Source organism: Lonchura striata, chromosome 5 (genome assembly GCF_050655825.1).
Source record: "Lonchura striata isolate lonStrDom1 chromosome 5, ASM5065582v1, whole genome shotgun sequence".
Lineage (NCBI taxonomy): Eukaryota > Metazoa > Chordata > Aves > Passeriformes > Estrildidae > Lonchura > Lonchura striata.
The window spans coordinates 68,976,336-68,999,076 of record NC_140707.1 but is presented as its reverse complement, the minus strand read 5'-3'; the positions used below and the strand labels follow the sequence as shown (position 1 = coordinate 68,999,076).

Below are 22,741 nucleotides of genomic sequence, written 5' to 3'. Positions count from 1 at the left end.
GCCCACATTTACCATGGGTGGGTCTCTTATTTTATTTTTGTAGTGAGCCAACAGCAAAATGTGAGCTTTGAACAAATATCCCATACCAAAATAATGTCATTGCAGGCAAAAGTCTCTGCTTTTTAATCTCCTGCTCAAGCTCTATAGCCCCAGTTTGGAAAGCATCAAAGCACACAAAGAAAATTAGACACTTATTTTTGCCCCAGGCAGGATGAAAATGGGCAAAAGCAATGAGTGTTTCAAGAAGGCAGGAGAAAAAGCAAGGAGAGAGGCTGAGAAAGGATGCTCACCTGCTGAACACCTGGCTGTGTTCCTGGGAGGAGAGAGCAGCTTGTCTCCTTCGTGCCAGGCTCAGTCAGAGGCACAGTACCAGGAAGGAGTGGACCAGACCCATAAGCTCATTAGGCAGTGTGAGAGTTCAATCTGTTCCAGAGGCTAATTGAGGGAAAGATCAGGGTGGATTAGAGCAGGGCAAATACCAGGAGTTACCCACCAGAAGTAGGTGCTGCCTGCCCCAGTGTTTGGGAAGAGGTGACCACAGCATTTCTCTTTCCCCTGGCATTTTTTGAGCTTGACTCATGCCTACTGGAGGGCACGTCTGAGGACAAGGAATGGAAATGGAAGAGGAGCAAGAATAGAAACCTGAGTGTCAGCAGGACAGTTTGCCCTTGGGCTTGCCTGCCCGAGCCCATGAGTCACCTGGTGTGCTGTGGATTATTGCCAGGCAGGAATTTAAAAATAATTTGGTTTGGCTGAGGTCCTGCTGGGTGAAGTGGCTGGTTAGGTTTGGGGCCAGGAGGAACAGGGAGACAGTGCAAGGAGCGCTGTGACATCCCAGATGGGATGAGGACCAAAAGGGAGCTGAATGGAGGAGCCAGGGGCTGGGTTGGGACTGGCAGAAGATGCTGTGAGAGCATCTGAAAAGGCAGATGAAAAAGACAAGGCAAAATTCCACCTGTGAGATGCTGCTGGGGCTGGAGCTGCCCTTGGGAACACGATGCACAAGTTCATTGTGGTTCGTTGTGTCTGAGTGGAGCCATGGGACACATCTCCCTGGGCCTGAGGGATGTGTTTGCATAGCTGGGAATCCCCAGGGTGTTCCCAGCATTAGTCCCAGGATGGAGAGGGGGTGCATGGCTGTGCAGCCAGCAGCAGTGCAGGCAGCAGTGTGTGGGGCTAGATGTGCTCCATGAGATCAGGAGAAGTGGAAGTGTTCCAGGCTGGATGGGGCTCTGAGCAGCCTAGTGGAGCAGAATGTTCCCTGCCCATGGCAGGGGGGTTGGACTAGAGGATTTTTAAAGTCCCTTCAGCCCAAGCCACTGTATGGTTCTGTAACACATGCAAACCATGGGGCACTGTGTACATGGTGGGGGGCTGGGGGAGTGAGCCTGTCCCTGAGGCACAGTCAACTAATAATGGTTTCATAACTCTCAGCATTTTCAAGCTCCAGCAAAACTTGGTTTCTGTCACAAAGAAGCAAGGGAGGAGCAGGGTTTTCTCCTCCCTGTTCCCTGTCTTGAGCCACTTGCTCAGTGATCGTGTCTCTCATTTGTCCTGAGTCACAATATCCACATTTCGTGGGGCATCAGGGGCTGCCTGGCTGCCCATGCCCCAGACAAAGCAGGGCTCTGAAAATGCACGTTCAGGTGGTGCATCCCTGTGGCCCTGCCCCAGCAGGACGTGGGGACAGCAGGCAGAGGGCTGTGCAGTGCACAGAGCTCTCTGACCCCCCCCAGGGTGGCTGCTGTGGGGCTGCCTTTGCTGGGATTTGTCTGGTTTTGTTGCCAGAGTGCCTGGGAATCCCTGAGTGCTGCACAGACCCGAGGCTTAATGATGTACTTAAAATTAAACATCTCTTCAAATGTTTTTCCCACATCACAGGCTGGCATGTAAATGCAGGCTATTAAGTGAGCTCTGCAGCTTTTGGGAAGGGCCCTTTCCATGTGGGGAGGACAGAAACCCTCTGGGCTTCCTGGGGATCAGCCTGGGAGCATCCCTGCCTCACAATGCATGAAGCTCTTAGGAAAGCCTGTATCCTCCCAGCCAAGGCTCCACAGATGTCCCTGTCCCCAGAGGAGGTCTCAGCCCTGCAGCTGTACAAAATATCAGCATTTACAGAAAAGCCAGCAGGAGTTTTTGGCTGTGGCATGAGAACTGGCAATAGCTGTGTAAGGCTGTGCATGTAGTGATGGAGAAAGGCAAGTCCAGGACCATCAGGGCTTAAACTGCACAGGGGTTTGTGCCTCTGTCAGGGATGCCTTGAGAGGCTTCACGGGGGTAGAGGCTGGGAGTGATGTTGATAAGTAGCAGTGACACAGCCAGGGCAGTTCTGGCAGGTCCTGCAGCGGTGAGTGATGTAAAAGAGTCAGGGCCAAGTGGAAAAAATATGCCTTGTTGAACCAGGGGCTTAGCAGTGAGCTGGGAAAGAATTCATCTCCCAAAAAAGGATGAAGGAAGTAAAACCTCCAGCTGCTCTGTGCAAGGAAGAGTGACCTGCACAGGGGCCAGGGACAGCAGGGCTGGGAATTGTTTGTGGGGATGGTGACAGCACATTTAAAGCTGCTCCTCCTTACACCATCCTGCAGCAGAGGCTGGAGCACGGTTCCTGCGAGGGAGAGGGGCAGGGATGAGGCAGGTTTGAGGCAGAGAAGGAGGGGTTTTGTAGTGAACCTTTTCTCTACCTTCATGCATGAGTAGCCCTCCCTCTCCTAGAGCAGGGGACTGCAAAGAAAGCCACCCTGTCCTCCCTCTCCAGCAGCCTGGAGCAAGCCTGAGCATCGTGGGGCAGGGTTGAAATGGAAGGAAGAGCTCCTAATTAGGGACCAGTTTAATGAAGATAAAGATACCCATTGGAGCTTGTGGGTGTGCTTTGTGCCTGTCCCACAAAGGAGATTGCTGGGTAGAGATTGATTAGTGAAACACTGTTCCTTAACCGTAACTGAGCCAGAGACTTTCAGCCACAAGACTCTTGATCAGCAGAGCTCAGCCAAGGGGATGGGGAAGGAAAACTCCCGTGTGAGTGTGTGTGTGCACACGTGTGTGGTGCCAGCTTTACTGCACCTGCTTCCAGGCTGCTGGGAGAGCCCAGCAGCACAGCCAGCTCTGGGGAGGGGCATGTGGGCATTGGGGTGGCACTTGGCCAGGCTGCAGAGCCCTGGAGAAGCAGGGAGGAGGAGGAGGAGGATGAGAACTCCAGGGGAAGTGTGTTGCCGTGGCAAATGGTAAAGTTTTGCTGCGGCCAGATTTGCTGCGGGATGCGCCTCTCGTTATTTCCACTTAAAAGCCCTGTTTTTCCTGGCAGTCACATTGGCATTTCAGTCCCTCAGATGTGCAGGAACCAGCAATTTTCCTCCCAGCACGGCAAGCTGAGCAGTGCTGTGCCTTTGGGCCAGTAGCAGGGCTTGGCCAACATCCTCCCACCTCAGCCCGTGTCCCCTCCTCACCCCTGTGCACAATGTACCTTGGCCTGACCCGTTCATGGAGCCTCCTCTCCCATCAGCTCTCCCCTCCTGCACATCCTGTTACCCACATTTTCACCTGCACCCCCCCTGTTTTGGCACTGGCACCCCCAAGTGCCTCCCCATGCTGCCAAACCCCCCCCATATTGCATGTTTCCCTCCTCTGTGCTTCAGTTCCCTCTGGTTTTGCTGAGATCACTGAACTGCATGTGTTTTTACTGCCTTTTTCCATGCTTCTGCTATGGCTGTAGGACTTCTTTGTGAATGGTAGCTCCAGACAGGTAAGTGAGCACCTGCAGGAGTGTGATGTGGGGCTGGGGACAGGAACATGGGGGCACGTGGCTGCTTCTGAGGGGTTAATGTGTGACAAACGGGGTTGAAGCACAGAGGTGCAAAGATTGCCAGAAGGAGCAGCTTGAAAGTTGATGCTGGGGAGGCTGGTAAGGCAGAGCCCACCCTCTCTGCTGCCTGGCCCGAGGTGAAAACCAATGTCTGAGTCCAGGAGTTGGATTTTTAGTTGCAGCTGAACACAGAGAAGCTCCTAGCCCTGAGCAGTTTTTGTTTTCAAAAGATGGAAATAAACCCACGGGTTGAAGTTCTCTGCTTGGTCAGAGCTGGCAAGGCACATGAGAGGGGCAGCTAGTGCTGGGTGACTTGGGGCTCATTTTTCATCACCTGCCTCTCTTCCCACTTCTCATATCTGCGTGTTTCCTTCATTAAAACAAGAAAATGAGTTAAAAAATGGTAATTTCAGTGCTCACTCCCTGCCCCTGTAGTGGCCATGTGCCAGGTCTCTATGCTGGTGGATGTTTAGTGTGGATCTGTAACATTCAGGACCTTGCAGCTCCAGATTGTGTTCCTTCCAGAAGGATTAAATAGCCAGCTTTTAATTGATTAACCTTACTAAAATATGCAATATGGTAAATTAAAACCTGGGGCAACATGAACTCCTTGGGCAGCCCTACAAAGCTGCTGTTGTGTAGATCTACCCATTTGCCCACAACCACAATATTGTTACTCATCTGAAGGTAATGTGTTTAAGCCACTTTAGGAGATAGAGGTGCTTATGCCACACCAATTCCTGCTTTCAAATCCCTTCTTTTGGGAGGATTTCACTGAGAAAGCTGCTGGTTGCTTCTGCAAGTCTGATAGCCTGAATTGGTTAGCTGGCTCGGGAGGACTGATGCATGAAGGGTGATCACAGATGTTTTTGGAGCAGGGGTGAGGAACAAGAGCGATGCTGAGTGTGTGCAGCAGCCCATAATGAAATCCTCCATGCGAGGGTTTAATGAAGTATCACAAGTATGTATGCTAAGAAAGCCAGCCTTTATTTATTCAGCAGCGCCCGTGTGTTTGCAGATTTTTAAATCTTCCCTGTCTGAGAAAATATTTACATTTCTAACCAGTGGCTTCAAAGCCAGCTCTGGTTTATGAAATGACTTACTGTGTTTTGTTACAGGCGAGGGGTTTTACCCATAACCTGTGGTGACACTCCTGATTAATGGGGGCCCACTGTGTATCACACTGCTGTGTGCTGAGATTACTAAATGTCCTTGCTGCTCCATGGCTCTTCTCCAGGCTTTTCTTCTTACTATTTCCTCGTAGAAGGAAGATGCCATCGATGACACTTTGAGTTCCCGGCACAAAGTCAAGGAGCTTTCTGTCATAGACGGCCGGAGAGCTCAGAATTGTAACATCCTCCTCTCCAGGTATGGTTAATGCCTTGTTGCCCTCTGGGGAGCTGGGGGGATGCTTAATACCGTGCCCTGGGCTGCCCTGAGTGTGCTCCTCATCCCTGGAGCAGGGGGTTGATGACAGGAGCCAGTGCAGCAGGAGAGGCAGCGACACCTGAACCCAGCTATAGCCTTACATCCTCGTGGTGGGGTGACCTGGAGGGGGGCAGTGCCATTAAGGGGGTATGTGGCAATTTGGTGTCCCTGGAAAGCCCCCCAGGAGCTGGGATGCCCAGTGAGCTTTCACAGGAAGTGGAAGGGGGCTGATTTCACCTCTTATCATTCTCAGCCTGGGTTTTGTTTGCTCTTTTGTTTGCTCTTTGCTGCCTTTTGAAGAGGGTCTGTCTGGGCTGGGGAAGTGCTGGGTACCAGCAGGGTTCAGGGAGCAATTCAGCCAGGACCTTGCTGCCTGCATCTGAATTTTGGGAAGGGGATGTCCCCCTCTTACAGCTGCCCTGCTGGTCTGACAGCCTCCCTCACACTCCTCCCCAGGCAGGCTCAGCCCTGCTACCAGCAATTTAATCTGATCTCCAAACAGCTGCCAAAATTCTAAAAATTACTTTCGCAAGATAAACTACACCAATAAGATTGAATTTCCTGAGAAAAGGGAAACCAGGTTGTGGTGGTCTGAAAGGATGAGCTGTCAGTGTAGCTGCTTGGAAAAAACCATCCAAAGAGCAGCAGAAAATGCCACTTGTTTCTGACTCACCCATCAAAAAATAAATCCACCATCAGTAAAATTTAAAATATTCACTCTGCTGTCTGGAGGCACAGAAGCTTCTGTGCTACCCAGGACTGGCCAGGATGTAGCAACATCACTGGCGGGTTGGGTTTGCAGCTGAATTTGGTATTTTCCCAGACTGTGGGTTCTGTCTGCTTCTTCCAAGTGGAGATGGTGCCTTGTCTGGGCAGCCCACCTGATTTCCTTCCCTAGAAAGACTGGAGAGGCTGATGTCTGCAAAAAAACAAAACCCATCTGAGTGGGTAACTCAGCCCCTGGTGCTTCTCCCAGAGGTGGCTGGCAGCTTGTGGACAGTGAGAGCGATGAGTGCCACAGCATTTGGGGGTAAAACTGCCCTGCTTTTGGCTGGCTCTGCTCTGGGCTGCTTCTGGGGATTTTCGTGCTTCCTAGCAGTCCAAATAAAAAAGGATGATGATGAAAGCAGAGTTTAAAGCAGCAGGCAAATGAGTATGTCTGTGGCAGGCAGCTATTAGCAAGTAAAACGATGGGATTTGGGGCACTGGCTGAGCTGCTCCTGGCATACGTAGGCTGGGCGTCGAGTGGGTTTAGGTGTGATTCAGCCAGAGGTTTAAGTGTGTATTTGGAAGTTAAGCACACAAATAGGTCCTTCAGTGGGAAGGGGAGAGACCCAAGCACTCAACTTCAAAGGCATCTTGCACGTCCTACAGAGTGAAGGTCTCAATTTCATCTCACCAGCAAACCTTTCTTTTCCAAGAAAGCAATGGCTGGAAACAAATTGCCAGTAACTGATCCCACAAAAAGGGCAGGATGGAGGTTGCTGCCTGCCTGCCTTTCCCTGTGGGCCAGTTCCTAGGGGAGAAACAGGATCAGACTTGCCCTGCAAGGTGGTCCTCAGGCCTCTATATGGCTTTTCCCAGGCCCATCCTCAAGCAGGGATGGAGTGGCTTTGAAGTTGCAGTGACTTGCCCCAGATGCTGCTTTGGAAGTGCTTTGGAGTTCATCCCATGGTAATTCCAGGACCACAATTGACCTTCTCTCCCCAAAATCCCTTTGGGTGATTGGATGCCAAGTGTCTCAGAGGTGGTGTAGGGATGAAGCCCAAGCATCCTCTTAGTATCTTCAGGTCCAACTCCTGCATCTCCAGCAGACTCTGTGTATCACTGGGCAAACCTTTTGCCTCTGCCCACCCCAAATCTGGGCAGAGCAGTGGGTCCCTGGTCCCAGTGTTCCAAAGGGACTGGTCTGGCACCTGGGATGCTGCAGTCCCACCTCTCTTGCCTGGCCACCACGGGGCTGAGCAGACTTTCACATGCAGAAGGACCTGCAGGCTTGGCCCCTGGTTTAGCCCAGACATTTGTGAGCTCACCAGGCATTGTCTGGCTCGCAGCGTGGAAAGATTACAGCCAGTGAGATACTTTATCTCTCTCTGTAGATTTATTTTTTTGCCTGTTTCCCTTGCTTTGGGAGAAATTACTGCGCAGTGAGATCACTGGATTTTCCTCCAGCTTGTAATGCAGCACAAGAACATTTTTAACGCTTGCTTTTTCCTTCTGTCTTTTGGAGATGGCTTTGCTGATGTCAGTGCCTCACCGTGTCTCCCTCTGTGAACCCACCACGTCCTTGCTTTTGCTCCCTGTGCATGGGTGTGTAATTTTAGTCCTGCTTTCTGCCAGATGCAAACCCACCCTCGCTCCGTCGTTTTCCGGCTGTGCTGGCAGTGAATGGCCCGTTTGATTCCTCTCTCCTGGTGAGGCGACATGAGGCGGGTTTTTTTTTTCCCCCTCACATGAATGTGGCTTTTCAGGGAGGGCGCGTCCCTTTCCTGGCAGAATTTGTTTTTCCCCTTCACACTTCTTATGTCCTCCACGAGGTCTGACAAAAGGCACGGCCAGCAGCCCGGGCTGGCGAGCTGTCACCTCACATCGCCGGCTGCTGCCTCTAAATGCCTGTGACAGCGAGTCCTGTGACCCCGTTCCTCTCAGCCCTCGACAGCTGCTGCCAACAATGATAATTATTGTGGTTATAGATAAGCTTCTAGCTTTCACTGGCCCCTTTCCCATCAAATTGTCTGAGAAGCTGTTTTCTTCTGGCGCCCCGCGCTTGCTCTCTGCTGATGCAGGGGCAAGGCTCTTGTTCTTGGCACTGGCTTGTGATGATTCCTGAGAAAAGCTGGTTTTTTGTTTTTTTTTTCAATCTCTTTTTTTAAATGCAATTTTTATTGTTGACTGTGCTTTCAATGAGTAAGGGCTTAAAAGAGACACTCTTGTCTTCCCCCACCCTCCTGGAGATGATCATGCTACTTTTCTATGCTTTTGGTGTTTGCTATGGATGAGGAGTAGCTGCTCACCACTTTATAAGGTGCATTTTTGCCTCCCAGGGTTCCCCAGATGCCCAGATCTAGCCAATGTCTGCTTTTTATCAGAGTGGAACTGGTGCTGTTGGTCTGAGCATTCCTGTTTCTGCTGGAGTGTAAAAGGAGTTCTCCTGCAGTTTTGTATCCCACCTTGGATCATGTCCCATCTTGGCCACTGCCATTGGAAGGGACAGGTAGGGTGACCCCAGGATGTGACTGCTTGTTACTGCAAGCAGCAGAGCAGGTATTTTCCAAGGATTCTGGATTTGTTCCTTGCATGATGGCCCCAACAATTGTCTTGGCCGCTGCTCAGTGCACTCTTAGAGCTTCCTCCCCTGCCTGAGGTAGATTTTAATTCACTCCTTAATTAACACACCCTCTCTAGAGTGCTCCCTTGAGGAGGAGGTTGAGAGAGGACTGAGTGCAGGATGAGAAACATGGGCTCATAAGGAATGAAGATTTATTTAACCAGGTCTGTAAGATGCACCTGTCTCAATAAAGCTAATCCTTCACTTCCAGTCTTGAGCAAAATATTCCAAGCTAAACCAAGCCTTTGCTACCTTGGCCTTAGAGACCAGAACCCTTCCTGTATCAGCTTTAGCTTCCAAAAGCCAACTCCACAGACTAAGTCTGCTCCCTGAGGAGATGTGGGGGTGAAAAACACCCTCCTTGTTTAATTACTCAGAGCGATCAAGTCAGCTCCCAATCTTCTTTTTGATCTGCTGACCAGGTTGACTTCCAAGGTCTCACATCCTGCTGTAGGGTGTGTTTCTGGTTTCAGCTCATTCCTTTGAGCCACATCCAGTGTTTCAGCATCTCTTGGCAGCACTGATCACCAATACTGAGGCCATGGGGTTCCTCAAACAGGTCTTTTCAACTCTGTGGTTTTTCCCTGCGTGCAAGTACAGGGAATTACAGGGAATTTTTTTGAGCTGGATCTGTTGCAATGGCTTTAACCATGACTGCACGCCAGGCGAGGGAGAGGATGTAAATAAAGTTGCAGGAGTTTCTGGGCTTTCCCTTTATTTAATTTAGGTTATTTTATAGACCACAATGCAAAGAATAAGAAAAATACATGTGGTTTTGCAATCAAAGTCCTTGCAGGGAGCGGTTCCTTGCAGTCAAATTAAACTGTAATTAATGGCTGCTGTAGCTCAGGAGGAGCTGAGGGCGTCTTTCCATCTCTCTGTTGCCTCAGCTCAGTGTGGGCTGCTGGCAGAAAAATCCCTGCCAGGAAAGCCCAGCCTGGTGGTGCTCACTGTGACACAGTTTCCAATTTCCAAATTGGAAATCTCCAATTTGAGGCTGCATCTTCAGTTCCTGTTAGGTGAAGTAGAGGAAGAAAAAGGTGGACGAGAGACTAGTTTCCAGCATCTTACATTTCTAAGAGCATTGAATCCCCACCCCTCCAAAGAAAACCAAATTGATGGGTTCCCCAGGGATGCTGAACATCCACTTGTCCAAATTTTGGATTTCTTTCTAATTTTTTCCTAGAGGTAGACTCCAGCTGAAGGTGGTCAGGAAAAGTGAGAGAGACAATGTTTGAATCCAATAACAGCAGTGGAAATTGGCCAGATTTTCCTTAAGGGTTGTGGCAGTGGGTTCAGGGGCAGTGCTGAGCTGCACTCCTGAGCCTGGGCTGGGCTCTGCTGTCAGTGGGAATGTAACCTCACTGGGGCCTTTGGGGGTGCTGGAACAGCAGGAGCAGCATTGCTATGGGCAGGAGTTACATCTGGAAGTTGGGTATTTAATGTACTGCTTACAATGCTTACATAAAGTACTGTTAAACAGGGAAATAGGGAATGGCAGCTGCGGTGTGGGGAGAGGGGATTGGTTTGGGGGGTTTGACCCCCTGTTTGCAGCAGGGCCAGGGCTCCTCACTGCTGTGCTGAGCCTTGGCAGAGCATGGTTCTACCACATTTCTCACACATCCTCCTTCATAACATGCTGGATAGAGCAGTTTGTGATGCTGCTGCTGGCTGGGGTTCAGCTGTTCATGTTGCACTGAGCCTTCCCTGACTGCTGGGCTGGAATAACTCTCCTTTCCCTCCACCTCCCAGGCTGAAACTCTCAAATGACGAGATCAAACGAGCGATTTTGACGATGGATGAGCAGGAGGACCTCCCAAAAGACATGCTGGAACAGGTGGGCAACGTGTCTCGTGCTCTTTTGTGGTTGCCTCATGCTGAGACAACGCTGTGCAAAGTGCTTGGGACCAAAAGCACAGCTTTGAGTGTGCTGGGCCCCAAATTATTTACCAGCCACATGCTGAAAAACCACCCAGGTGGGCTGGAGCAGCAGGAAAACAGCTCGGTTGTGGCATCAGTGCTGGGAGCAGCATGGCCCCCATGTGCAATTCCTGTACCCTGGGACCCTGAGGTGGGGCCATTTTGCCTTTTTGTGGCTGCAGCTTGAAGTTTGTGCTCAGTGGTGGTTTATTTTTGAAAGGTTTGACGGTATTTTTGCAGTCCTCTAAAGGGGAATCCCATTTTCACCCCCTCTGAATCCCTTTGGAAGCTTATTACTCACCTGTCCTTAAAGCTGAGCTGGTAATTGCACTTTGAGTTGAGATGTGGGAGGATTCATTTCATGAAATTTCCATCTGCTAATAAGTAGAGTTGCAGCAAATGGGAGTCCCTGACTGACATCTCCTCTGGCAGAGCTGATGTTGAAACCTCCTTGGAGCAGACTTAATTCATTTGTTGTAAAAGCTGAGTGATGGCAGGGCAGAGTCAGGAGACACTGACGTGGTGGAGTAATGTGAGGAAGGTCACAGGGACAGCAGTAACACTTATTTCACAGGTACCTTGGGGTCACTGCCTCTACATGCTGAAAAGGTGTTAGACTCCAGGAAATAAATCACTTTTTAGCTCCTGAAAAAGTGTGCATAGATCTCACGTCCACTGCTGTGCTTTTTCCTGGTCAGCTCCTGAAGTTTGTTCCTGAAAAGGGGGACATTGACCTGCTGGAAGAGCACAAGCACGAGCTGGACCGCATGGCCAAGGCTGACCGGTTCCTCTTCGAAATGAGCAGGTTGGTGGCTCAGGGGACACATTTTGGCCAGTGGCTGCACAGGCTGATTGGGAAGTGGCTGTTTCATGGAGCCTGCTTGGGAAATAAGTCCTTCTTACTGTTTTTCACATCAAGAAATGAGTGGGCCAAGCAGACAGGAGGTTCCAAATTATAAGGATTATTTGTGATGCTCTGTCCTAAAATCAGGGTTGTGCTCCCATACAAGAAGCAGCTGGACAGAGAAAGCGAGAGGAATGGGGAGATGGATTTTGTGATGGTTCTGGGTTGATGGTTGGACTAGATAATCCTGAAGGTCTCTTCTGACCTTGATGATTCTGAGATTCTGTGATCTAACCTGGTCAAGTGGAAGGTGTCTCTACAGGGCAGAGGGGTTGCAACTAAATTGTCTTTCAGTCCCTTCCAACCCAAACCACTTTATGATTCATTGTGGCCCAGGTGGGAAGTGCTGTTAGAATAACACAATGCTCCTTTCCCTTTCATCCTAATGGATATTCAAGCCTGATGGATGTACATTTTGCCCTGCTGTGTAGATGAGTCCCACTTCTCACCTCAGGACTGACTCATCTCTGTATGAGACTGAAAGGAAATGTCATTTCTTCCTGCTCCTGGCAACAATCATTTAAGACTTAGGAGTCTTCAGGGATGAATAACCTTACCTATTGCGTGCACATCCTCTAGAAGTGCCAGGTTAAAATCTTGAAGCTCCTTATTTGAATTGAACTGAGCATTGAACTCTTTGAATTTCTTAGCTGAACTTCAAGCTGGTCACTTGTTGGCAAGCTCAGCGAGTTTTACAATTGGAGATTGCACTGGGAGATCAAAAATAGAAATGCTCCTGTCCTCCCTCAGCACTGATTGCTGTGTGCTTGCTGAGTGTCAAAGGCAGGCAGGATGGAGCTGTGGAGCTCACACCTGAGCCCTCAGGGCTCTGTGGTGCTCAGAATGAGCTTTTCTATCACAGGTCACCTTTCTTCTTCACAGGCTCTCACCCAAGTGTTGCTCCCATGCCTTCACCCTTTGGAAAGCACAATGCAAATGTTTTCCTTGATTTCCAGCAGGGCTTTTTAATTTTGCCTTGTGGTCTGTAACCAAGTGTGATGTCTTTGTCACCTCTGATTAGTACAACAGTGTAGCTCATGGCTCAGTGTGTGAGCATGTCTCCCGTGGGTCCTTGGTGCAAGTGACTCAAATCAGACTGCCATGTGCATACAAGTGAGATCTTGGTTAGCACAAACACAACTGACATGAGCAGAGCCATCACTGACTTGCCCAGGAAAGGGGCTTTCCAGCCCAGTCCATCAAGCTGATGATCAGAAGGTCCAATTTCATTAGTTCTGGTCATAGGTGAGCCTCTCTCCAGCTGCAGCTCATCACAAAGCCATAGGGAGCCCAGACCTCATCAGCACCTTTGCTTAGGAGTGGTTGTGAAAGAACTGTTTGTTCATACTAATGGGGTGTAAAAATCCACTTGTTGAACCTGCTGAGTTAAGGGGATAGGCTTAAGCATGTGCTTAAGAACCCACGGGGATCCACCCCGGGACAGCTGTAGCTTCACTTGTCATTTGTTTCCCATCCCAGCACAGTTTCAGGGAGAAAAGGGGTCATTATTTTTTAATCACCCTGGCTCAGGCATGCTTTGTGAGCACAGCTGTGAGCAGTGGAGCTCTGCCTGGAGCCAGCAAAGCTCAGCCTGCTCCTCCTCTTTGTTTTCCAGGATAAACCATTATCAGCAAAGGCTGCAGTCCCTCTACTTCAAGAAGAAGTTTGCAGAGAGAGTTGCAGAGGTCAAACCCAAAGTGGAAGGCAAGTGACCAAACCTGCTAAGGGACTTTGTGCCAGCACAGGGATCACTCCCAGGAAGAGCATCCTCTGTGCTAGGATGAGCCTGGTCCACGTGGAGCTGGCAGTGAGAGGGAAGGGAAGGGAAGGGAAGGGAAGGGAAGGGAAGGGAAGGGAAGGGAAGGGAAGGGGTTGGTGGTCACTCTTTGGGGGTACTGAAGGGGTTGCTGGTGGGCTGCTGTGACAGGGGGTAATGTCCCACCCCTTTCTGCTTTCAGCCATCCGTGCTGGCTCCAAGGCAGTGTTGCAGAGCAGCAGCCTCCAGCAGCTCCTGGAGGTGGTCCTGGCCTTTGGGAACTACATGAACAAGGGCCAGAGAGGCAACGCCTTCGGTTTTAAGATCTCCAGCCTCAACAAGATTGCAGACACCAAGTCCAGCATTGACAAGTGAGCAGCCCCTGCCCTTATCCTTGGTAGCATCCACAGCCCCCAGGGGTGTTGGAGGGATGCAGGGGTCATTAGCATTACCTCTGGGACATGGGTAGGAGGGAGCAGTCCCCTCCTCTTGCTGCCCAATTTGGCACATCCAGTGATGTGAGTGTGCATTTTTTTGAGCAGGACAGCTTTCAAGGGAAGCCAAGCTGCAGATCAGCACAGCGATTGATGGGGCCTTTCCTTCCTGGGCTGGCTAAACTGCAGCCAAGGCTGATTAGCAGGATCATCTTCCAAATGTTTTTTAACCCCTTTGGAGATGCCAAGAGCCAGAGAAAGGGTTCCCAGGGGCTTTTATTCACAGGAACTCCCTCTGCCACTCTCATACTGATGCAGCCATTGCCTGGTTTGCTCTGCCCTGCTGAGCTGTGTTCACAGAGCAAGAGGAGCCGAGTCTCAAACCTGCCTGGTCTCATCCATCAGTAAAGATGGTGGAGGACAAGAGCAGTGATGCTCAAGTCACCTCCCCTGGGTTCCTCCTGTGTAGAACCCTTGATTGCGGGGGCCAGGCTGCTCTGCCCTGTAGCTGTGCATGGGACAGACCGATCCCATCAAACAGCATCCTTACAGAAATCCTCAAATAGTTAATTATTAGGGTTTTACCAGGGGTTTTGACTGAACAATGAGCCCCCCAAGATGCTGCCACACTGACTTCTCTGTTCCTCTCTTCTAGAAACATCACCCTGCTGCACTATCTCATCACTGTTGTGGAAAAGAAATACCCCAAAGTCCTCCGCCTGCACGAGGAGCTGCGGGACATCCCACAGGCAGCCAAAGTCAAGTAAGCAGGATCAAGGTGGCATTCAGGCAGCCCTGGGAGCACCTCTCCCCTCATTTCAGCCTGCTTTTCTGTGTCACCTCACCCCAGCTCACCCTCCTGGCCAGATCCTCTGTCCCATGCCATGGCCACGCTGGCCCAGAGCAGCCCAAGACTCAGAAACAAACATCACCTGGCAGCTTTAAATCAGAGCCCTTGCAGGGAAGGCTGGAAACTTCTGAGCTTGGGGGAGGAGAGCTGCTTGGAGCAGCCGCTTCCTGTTGCTATCTCACCGCAAAAGCATTTAATTAATTTCTAATGGTGCATTAAGGAACCTGGGAGGAAGCGGCTGCGGTGTGGCTGCAGATAAAGGGCAGCTGTTTTATCTTCATGTGCCAGGGAGGCTCTGCCTGCAGCATGGGCAGGACCAGGCAGCTGTGGGAGGGACTCACCTGCATCCAGCTCCTGTCTGCCTCTTGTTCTACCAACGTGGAGTTTCTGGGGTTTGCAACCAGCTTTTTAACCCTGCCCAGTGACCTGTTGGGAACAGGCTGCCCCAGTTCAGCAAAGCCCTTAAACACAGCCTGAACCTTTAAGTTCAGGAGGAATCTGCCTTTGATCTGCAAAGCCCTCAAGTATGTGCTGAAGTACCTCTGAAATCAGTGAGGCTCTGTTTTGGTTTTAAACTCCAGCAGGAGTTTATGGGCTTTGATGCTTCAGGGATGTGAGCAGCAAAGACCACACGTTTCTGCAGCCATTTGTGTTAGCTGTGGACATGGAAAGGGGCTGAAACTGCACCCCTTTAGAGAGCATGCAGGTAGAACAGGTTACCCAGAGAGGTTGTGGATGCCCCCTCTCTGGAAGTGTTCCAGGCCAGGTTGGACAGGGCTTGGAGCAGCCTGGGATAGTGGAATGTGTCCCATGGCAGCAGGGTTGGAACTGGAAGGGCTTTGAGGTCCCTTCCAACTCAAACCTTATTCCATGATGTCTTCTAAGCATCAAAGCTCTCTTGTAGCAGTGGTGGGTTCCCAGGTAAAATGTGTACTGGAGAAAACAGGGATCCTCATGTATAAAATGTCAAATAATCACCAGCTGTTGGGGTTGAGCACAGTGACAGGACAAATCTTGGTGTGCAGGGAAGAGTGTTCTTCTGCCAGAGGGTGGCTGGACACTGGAACAGGCTCCCCCAGGGCAGTGTCACAGCACCAAGCCTGACAGAGCTCCAGAAGCATTGGACAATGCTCTCAGGCACGGGGTGGGATTCTTGGGGCTGTGCTGTGCAGGACCAGGAGTTAGACTTGGAAATCCTTGTCAGTCCCTTCCAACTCAGGGTATTCCATGGTTCTGTGGATGTGTGGTGCTCAGTTTGTAGGCATCAGCTGAGGGCATGGCTGAGCAGGACATGCTCCATGCTGGTGGAGACTTTGGTTTTCCCATGCTCTGACCTGCAGCTGTTGCACAGACACATGTATGGGAAAGAAAACGCCTGCACAGAGGGTTTCTTTACCCCCCTAAACTTTATCATTTCGCTCTAAACTGGACACCATATGTAACATTTGGGTTTGGTCCAATCTAGAGCGAAACCAAAAAGTTTCTAAAGCTCTGGAAAACCCTGAATTCCCCCCAGTCCTGCAGCTGTGAAGCAGAAATTGCCGCCTCTGTCAATCCCACCAGCAGTAATGAACTGCTGGAGCACGGGGCTCCCAAAACTGCATTTTCCCAGACTAAACCTGCCAGGAATGCTTGCCCCATGACCCAGTGTCAGCATTTCCAGGGACCCCAGCCCTTGCACAGACACCCCTGGAAAGGCATCAAGCCTGTGGTCACTGAGGCTTTGTGAGAAAGCTTCCCCTGACATAATAGTGGTAGAAACCCATGAGCACTTGAATTTGAAGCTCATCAGAGGCTTGAGCCTTGTGTAAACAAAGGCAGCGCCAGACGTGGTGATTTATTTTTATTTCTCTATATTTGGGCTGTCTCCCTTTGTGAAAGCCTCGGAAGGATGCTTTGCCTGGTGTTCACCCAACCATGGTACCCTGAATAACTCTCCTCTGTGCACTGGGACAATGATCTCATCTACTCCTGGACCTGGAGAGAAATCTGTGCCCAGCAAGGCACTCTCTTGAGCCATCCTTTCACTTGGAGAGGGCTGGAGGCTGCTGAGCTTGCTAAACCTGCACAGTCCCCTTGATGAAAAATACAGAAAAGCACTTTGTTTTGAAACAAACAGCTGCAGCCACTTTGAGATAGTCCCAGCTTAGAGGCTGATTTGCTGCTTGAGACACGCTGATCTGCAAAAAGAAGGCAATGTGGGCACGGTTGGGGTCTTTTCATGGGAAAACCAGAGTCAAGTTGGGCAGAGAGCTGTAGATTTTGCTGGGAAAAGCTGAAAACTAACATCTTGCTATTTCCAACAGCATGACCGAGCTGGAGAAAGAAATAAACACTCTGAGAAGTGGCCTGAGAGCAGTGGAGACTGTAAGTATTATTTAAATCAAGTATAGTCCAGCCTGGCTCTGAGCAGCACTGCATCCCTCCTTGGGGAGGCAGGCCAGGGAGCTCCCAGTGAAGCTGCTTTTATCTCACATCCTGGAGATCTGTTTGCCTTTCCTTCCTGCCCTGCACATGTGCCTGTCCTCTCAGGGCTGTTCTGGCACTGAAGTTACCATGTATGATTAGGCACATGCATGGTTTGTGTCTAATGCATCAAGGGAGGCTGAGTAAGCCTACAGATGATGCCCAAGGAGGATCTGTGATGTGCAGAGGAGTCTCCCCTTGGCTGGAAAACCACTGAGGGTTGGGGAGCACTTCTGCAGCACAGCTGGAGTGGTGATGAAATAGTGGAGGTATCCCAAAGGACTCACTGTCTTGCTGAATTATCCTGCTTCCATAAACTTTCCTGCAGGATTTGGCCTAAAAGCTTACTTCAGGCAGTGTAATCCAGGGTGTCATGCATGGCAGGGGCAGCTGCAGTGGGGGTTCCAGCAGAACCCCTGGCACTGATTCAGGCACACTCCCAGTGACACTACCAGTAGCCAGGGGTGTTTGTGTCCCTCATCAGCCAGGGCCTGACCAGATTTACCTCTTTTTCCCCCTCAAAGGAGTTGGACTTCCAGAAGTCTCAGGTTCAGCAGGCAGGTGACAAGTTTGTGTCTGTGGTCAGCCAGTTCATCACATTGGCCAGCTTCAGCTTCTCAGATGTCGAAGATCTCCTGATGGAAGCAAAAGAGCTGGTAAGGCCACCAATGTCCTTGAGATCTGAGCAGCTTTTCAGCCTCACCTCCTTCTCCCTGGCTGTACCCATTGTCCAGCTGGCATTGTCCTTCTGACCCATGGTTGGGCTTTATCATAGACCTCCCTGAGGTGGTTAACCCAGGCCACCCCTTTGGCCTGCTGATGGTAACCTGGCAGAGACATTCTCAGCATGGAGTTAGGACCGGGGACAGATGCTCTGCAAACTGTATCATCTTGGCTGGATCTGGAGGAGAAGGTCTGGTTGTGGTCCCCAGCATCTGTGGAAGCCCCACTCTGAAGCAATTTTCCATGGTTGTTGGAAGGGATGGGCTGTGTGGAGTGCTCCAGCTCTTTGCTTTTTAAACAATGTCCAGATTCAAGTTGTGTTCCTGTTTTTTCTTAGGAAAGCAGAAACATCCCCTTTTTATAAACTTTATATCACATGAGGAGAGTGTTTTCAGCCTTCCCTCCCCCACCACAATCTCTGGTAACATGGCAGAGAATTGTAATATCTTGATTAAAATCAGCAAGATTAACCTCAATTATATTGACTTATATAGTGGCACTTCTCAGATTCCTCCCTGCATCTTGAAGTGTTAAGCCTCTTAAGTAAACAAAGAAATAAAAATTCACTAAATATCTTTTGAAGAGCCAGGGGCACCCCTGCAAATCAAACTAAATCATACAGGCAGGCTTTAAAAATGTTCCTCTTGGTCTACCCTGCAATATCAAAGCAACTAATAAATCTGTTGGTGCTTTGATTTTGTTTTCCTTTTCTTTTAAGCGTGCTTATCTCCAGAATGTGCCTTCACAATTTTAACAAACTTGCCCTGCACAAAGAGTCTCCTTCAGCCTAGAAGTGAGAACAAGGAGTGTCAGTCCCAAGGACAACTTGGGGGCTGTTTGGGGACCAGGACATGTTGGCAGATCGTGGATGTCCTGTCCTGACCTCTGCTACGGCCTCATTCGACTCCCTCACATTAATGGTGTGCAAACAGCACAAGAGGCAGGAAAACTCCCTATTTCCCTGCCCAGGGCTGTGCCTGAGCCTGGGCAGAAATCTCTTTTAGAAGTTTCACCAACACATTTGGTTTCAATAGCAGAGCATGTGGCAATGATAAATAATACCCCAAAAATACTTCAAAGAAAAACTTAAAAGTGCAAGTTTCCCTTCCCCTGCCGTGTTTACTATTAGTTTTATGTCTTCAGTCCCACAGTATTTTGCTTCCTTGTTTTTACTGCTGCTTAGTTAATAAAGTGGAGTTGGGGCAGGGGAGGCTCAGCAGAGCCAGAGGCAAGATGGGGAGAGGGGTCTTGATAGTCATCCAGGTCTTGCAGGGCAGCAGGTAACACATCAGGTGATTTATGTCAGGTTTAAATCAAGTCTTGATGAGGCAAAGCCCTGCTGTGTGCTATGGCTGCTGGAAGAGTTGCACTCTGCTCTGAGAGAGCAGAGTTTCACCAGTCCAGTGGATTTATCCAAGACTGATGCACCCCTGTCTTCTCTCTTCCAGTTTTCCAAGGCTGTGAAGCACTTTGGAGAAGACACAGACAAAATGCAGCCGGACGAATTCTTTGGCATCTTTGACCAGTTCCTTCAAGCTGTGACTGAAGCCAAGCAGGAGAACGAGAACATGAGGAAGAGGAAGGAGGAGGAGGAGCGCCGGGCACGCATGGAGGCACAGGTGAGCACACACCAGCAAGCCTGGCAGCACCCCCAGGGCACCTGGGAGTGGCAACCTTGTCATGATGTCCCAGTGGTGGTCAGGGTGGCACAAGCAGCACTGAAGACTGGGAAGGGAGTTTCTGAGGTCTTAGACCCAATGGCTTTTCACTTTTGATTACTTGATTTATGACCTTGGGTTGGGGAGGCCTTGCAGTGAAATGTGCAGCAGAGCTGGTGCTGTCTGTTGGCTGCTGTGACCCGTGAGCAGCAGCCATGGGGCTGTGACCCTCAGCCCATGGTTTTATCACAGAATCTCAGAATCATAGAATGGTTTGGACTGGAAGTGACCTAGTTCTAGTTCCAGCCCCCTCACTGTGGGCTTGGACACCTTCCACTAGACAAGGTTGCTCCAAGCTCTCTCAGACCTGGCCTTGGAGCACTTCCAGGGTTGTTTATCAATAACCCTGACCAGCTCTCATGTGCTAAGCACTGGGGTGGGAAACAACCCTTGCTCCTTGAGTTTTGGGGATCACCATGCACATGCTGGGCACCCCTACAACCACCTGTGCGAGACTGAGGTGCCTTCTTTCGCCCTGCAGCTGAAGGAGCAGCGGGAGCGGGAGCGCAAGGCGAGGAAGGCGAAGGAGACGGGCGAGGAGAGCGGTGAGTTCGATGACCTGGTGTCGGCCCTGCGCTCGGGCGAAGTCTTCGACAAGGACCTCACCAAGCTGAAGCGCAACCGCAAGCGCATCACCAACCAGCTGGCGGAGAGCGGCCGCGAGAGGCCCGTCACCAAGCTCAACTTCTGAGAAACAAACTGACAGCAGAGCCCAGCAAAGGACACGCGGGTCAGTCTTTCCGAAGTGGCTGTGGTTTTTGGGCTTTTTGGTTTTTGTTTCCATGACGCTGCCTCGCGATTGCGAGCGGAACGGTGGCACGCGCTCTGTCCCCGCGGGCGAGCGTGTGTGTGTAGATACTGTGTAAATAGTCGGGTCGGGGGTGTGGAGGGAGGTGTGTGGGCAGCTCACGGTGGTGAGTGCCAGAACCACCTTCTCCCCACTCCAAAAAGTAGTTCTCCCCATGCACAAGCACAATGCCGCGTCCGTGGAGCAAGAGAGGACCCAACCCCAAGCCGCCGGTTGTCCCCGTGGTCACAAAGCCAGCGGGGAAGCTGCCTCCTGCTGCTCTCCTGCTCAGAACCCCCCAGGGCCGTTTGCAGGGGACGCCTTGCACACAAGGTTTAAAGAAGAAAAAAACACAAAAGCAAAGTTGACTGAACTTTAACCCATTGTTTGTTTGTTTGTTTTCTCTCACTGTTGTGATTATTCTGAGAAACGCGCAGATCTGTGCGTTCGCGCTGGTTCCCGAGCTCGGCGCCGCGGGTGCTCCCGGCGATGCTCTTCCCGTCATCCTTGGGAAATGCTCTTTTTCCTCCTGCTGCCACCTTGCTAAAGGACAAACTTTACCCCAAAGTGCTTCTCGCTGTAACGCCACACTGATGTATTTATACTTTTGCAACGTTTTCTGGCCCAAGACGGTGGGAAAGGTTCGGTTCTCGGAGGAGACGAAGAGCATAAACTTTTGCGTTGTAACTTTTGTTCTTGCTTTCTGTTCAATGGGACAAACTGTATCCTCTGTCAAGGTGGGTCAGGACCAAAGGTCTCTGAAATACAAAGGGGTTGGGGTAAAACCCACCAGCTTTCACCTGCCTTATTTTCCTTTTTCTTTCTCGGACACACAGAAGCAGCGATGCCAAGAAACACTTGTCTCTTAGCCAAGTCCTTTTTTTGACTGGTTTGCTGTTCATTGTCATTGCAAATTTGTAAGCAGAACTACCTGTCAAATGTCAGTCCGATAAAAAAAAAAAAAGACAAAAAAAACCAATAATAAAAGTAATTCAGAGCTCTCAGGGAGTAATAATTTAAGGGTTTAGAAAATTAAGAATTGGAGAATAAAAAATAACCACCATTAACATATTAACATTTCTATTCTTAAATTATGCTGAGTATATAGAGGACTGTTACTTTTTACTTTTATTTATTTGTGGTATGTTTTTTAAGAAAGCAAAACAAAACCTTTTTATACCACCAATACTTTTGTGATCTTTTTTTTTGTTTGTTTGTTCTTTTTCCTGTGGAGAGATGAGTTTGTCCCTGTTGCACTAGATATTAACACTATTTGAAATAAGGTTGGTTGTTCTTTTTTTTTTTTTTTTTCTTTTTTTTGTCAGATAATCGGTATTACTGGTGGGTATGGGATGTCAGTTAACTATATGTACTGTATAGCAAAAGTGCTGTTTAAACTAATTTGTATAAAAAAAATATGGTTCTAAGCACCTGAAGGCCACAGGGTCTGTGTGCTGAGTGAAAGCTGTGAAATCTCTCTCGAAGCAGAATTGTCAAGAGCTGTGGTTTTACCATTTTGTTCTTTTCTTCGTTGCAACGTTTAACGCACTGTAGATTTTAAAAAAAGAAGAAAAAAAAAAGAAAAAAGAAAAAAAATACTTTCTGAGTAGCATTTAAAGCAGTAATAAATAAAGCAGGTAAGTGCAAAAATAAGGTCCAGCACCTCATAGCCAAGCAGCTGCAAAACCTGCAGATTATGTTCAAAGGTGGAGTTAAGCACTTTGCTTTAAGAAGGAGGGGGAAATAAAGACAAAAGGTAATGATAATACTATTCCTTAACTAAAGTGCCTCTATTTATATTTTTTATTTATGGCTGAAAAAAAATGGGGCTTGATACAATTGAGGGAATGGACTATGGGGGGAATTGAAAATATATAAAATAAGAAGGAAAAAAAAAAAAAAAAGGTTAAAAAGAAAAAGTTTGGCTTCTGATGGTTTAAGGAATGGTTGGTCACATGTGTTTAATTGGGCAGGTGGTGGGGCCAGAAAGGGCAATCTCCTCCCAGGGTCCAGCACCCACCCCGGCTCCTGCCTCTGCAACCCCAGTGCCACATCAGGACCTTTCCTGACAGATTTCCTCTTGCCCTTCCAAACTTCTTGGGTTGTTGTTGTTTTTTTTTTAATTGTTTTACAACAGCCTCATTATCAGGCTGACTTTGCCATTTCTTTGTTTTCTTTCAAAAAAAATAGAAAAAAGAAAAAAATATTATATCTCTATAAATAAATACAAAGGCTGTGTGCAGATAATTCCATGTGCCATTGTCGAAAACTACTTTTTAGATTGGTGCTGGTGTAAGTAGCCACTCTTTTCTCTTGGGTGTGTATTTTAAAGATGATTTTTTTTTTTTTAATAATGCCAAAAACAAAACAACAAAAAAAAATCCATCATAATTTGTAAACGAAAGTTTATGTCTTGGACCTTATTAGCTTCGTAGTGACTAAGGTAGTCTGTTAGGTGCAAGGATGTTAGTAGTTGTAGCTAGTGGGAAATGCTGTGTGATGTTATGAGATTGTACATTTTCTAAGATGGCAATATGCAATAAAGCGAAACAATTTCGGTGAGTGTACATGGCAGAGGCGTGAGTTATTTTTTAGGGGACAAAAATGGGATAATTAGGAATTGAGGCA

The 22,741-nt window shown here is 49.2% G+C and overlaps 1 protein-coding gene across 2 annotated transcripts in view; it reads left to right on the top strand.

The window, feature by feature from the left end:
- DAAM1 (dishevelled associated activator of morphogenesis 1) overlaps window positions 1-21,884 on the top strand; it is a 91,345-nt gene extending 69,461 nt beyond the window's left edge. The window contains exons 17-27 of one of the 2 annotated variants that reach the window (XM_077783911.2): window positions 3,710-3,739; window positions 5,064-5,167; window positions 10,308-10,392; window positions 11,174-11,280; window positions 12,995-13,083; window positions 13,338-13,506; window positions 14,225-14,332; window positions 16,726-16,786; window positions 17,410-17,541; window positions 19,057-19,227; window positions 19,808-21,884. In XM_077783911.2, coding sequence (XP_077640037.1) covers window positions 3,710-3,739; window positions 5,064-5,167; window positions 10,308-10,392; window positions 11,174-11,280; window positions 12,995-13,083; window positions 13,338-13,506; window positions 14,225-14,332; window positions 16,726-16,786; window positions 17,410-17,541; window positions 19,057-19,227; window positions 19,808-20,017 — 1,266 coding nt within the window. In that variant the 3' untranslated portion in view covers window positions 20,018-21,884. The remainder of the gene's footprint in view (window positions 1-3,709; window positions 3,740-5,063; window positions 5,168-10,307; window positions 10,393-11,173; window positions 11,281-12,994; window positions 13,084-13,337; window positions 13,507-14,224; window positions 14,333-16,725; window positions 16,787-17,409; window positions 17,542-19,056; window positions 19,228-19,807) is intronic. The other variant, XM_077783912.2, reaches the window with a different exon arrangement.
- Window positions 21,885-22,741: the final 857 nt, after the last annotated feature.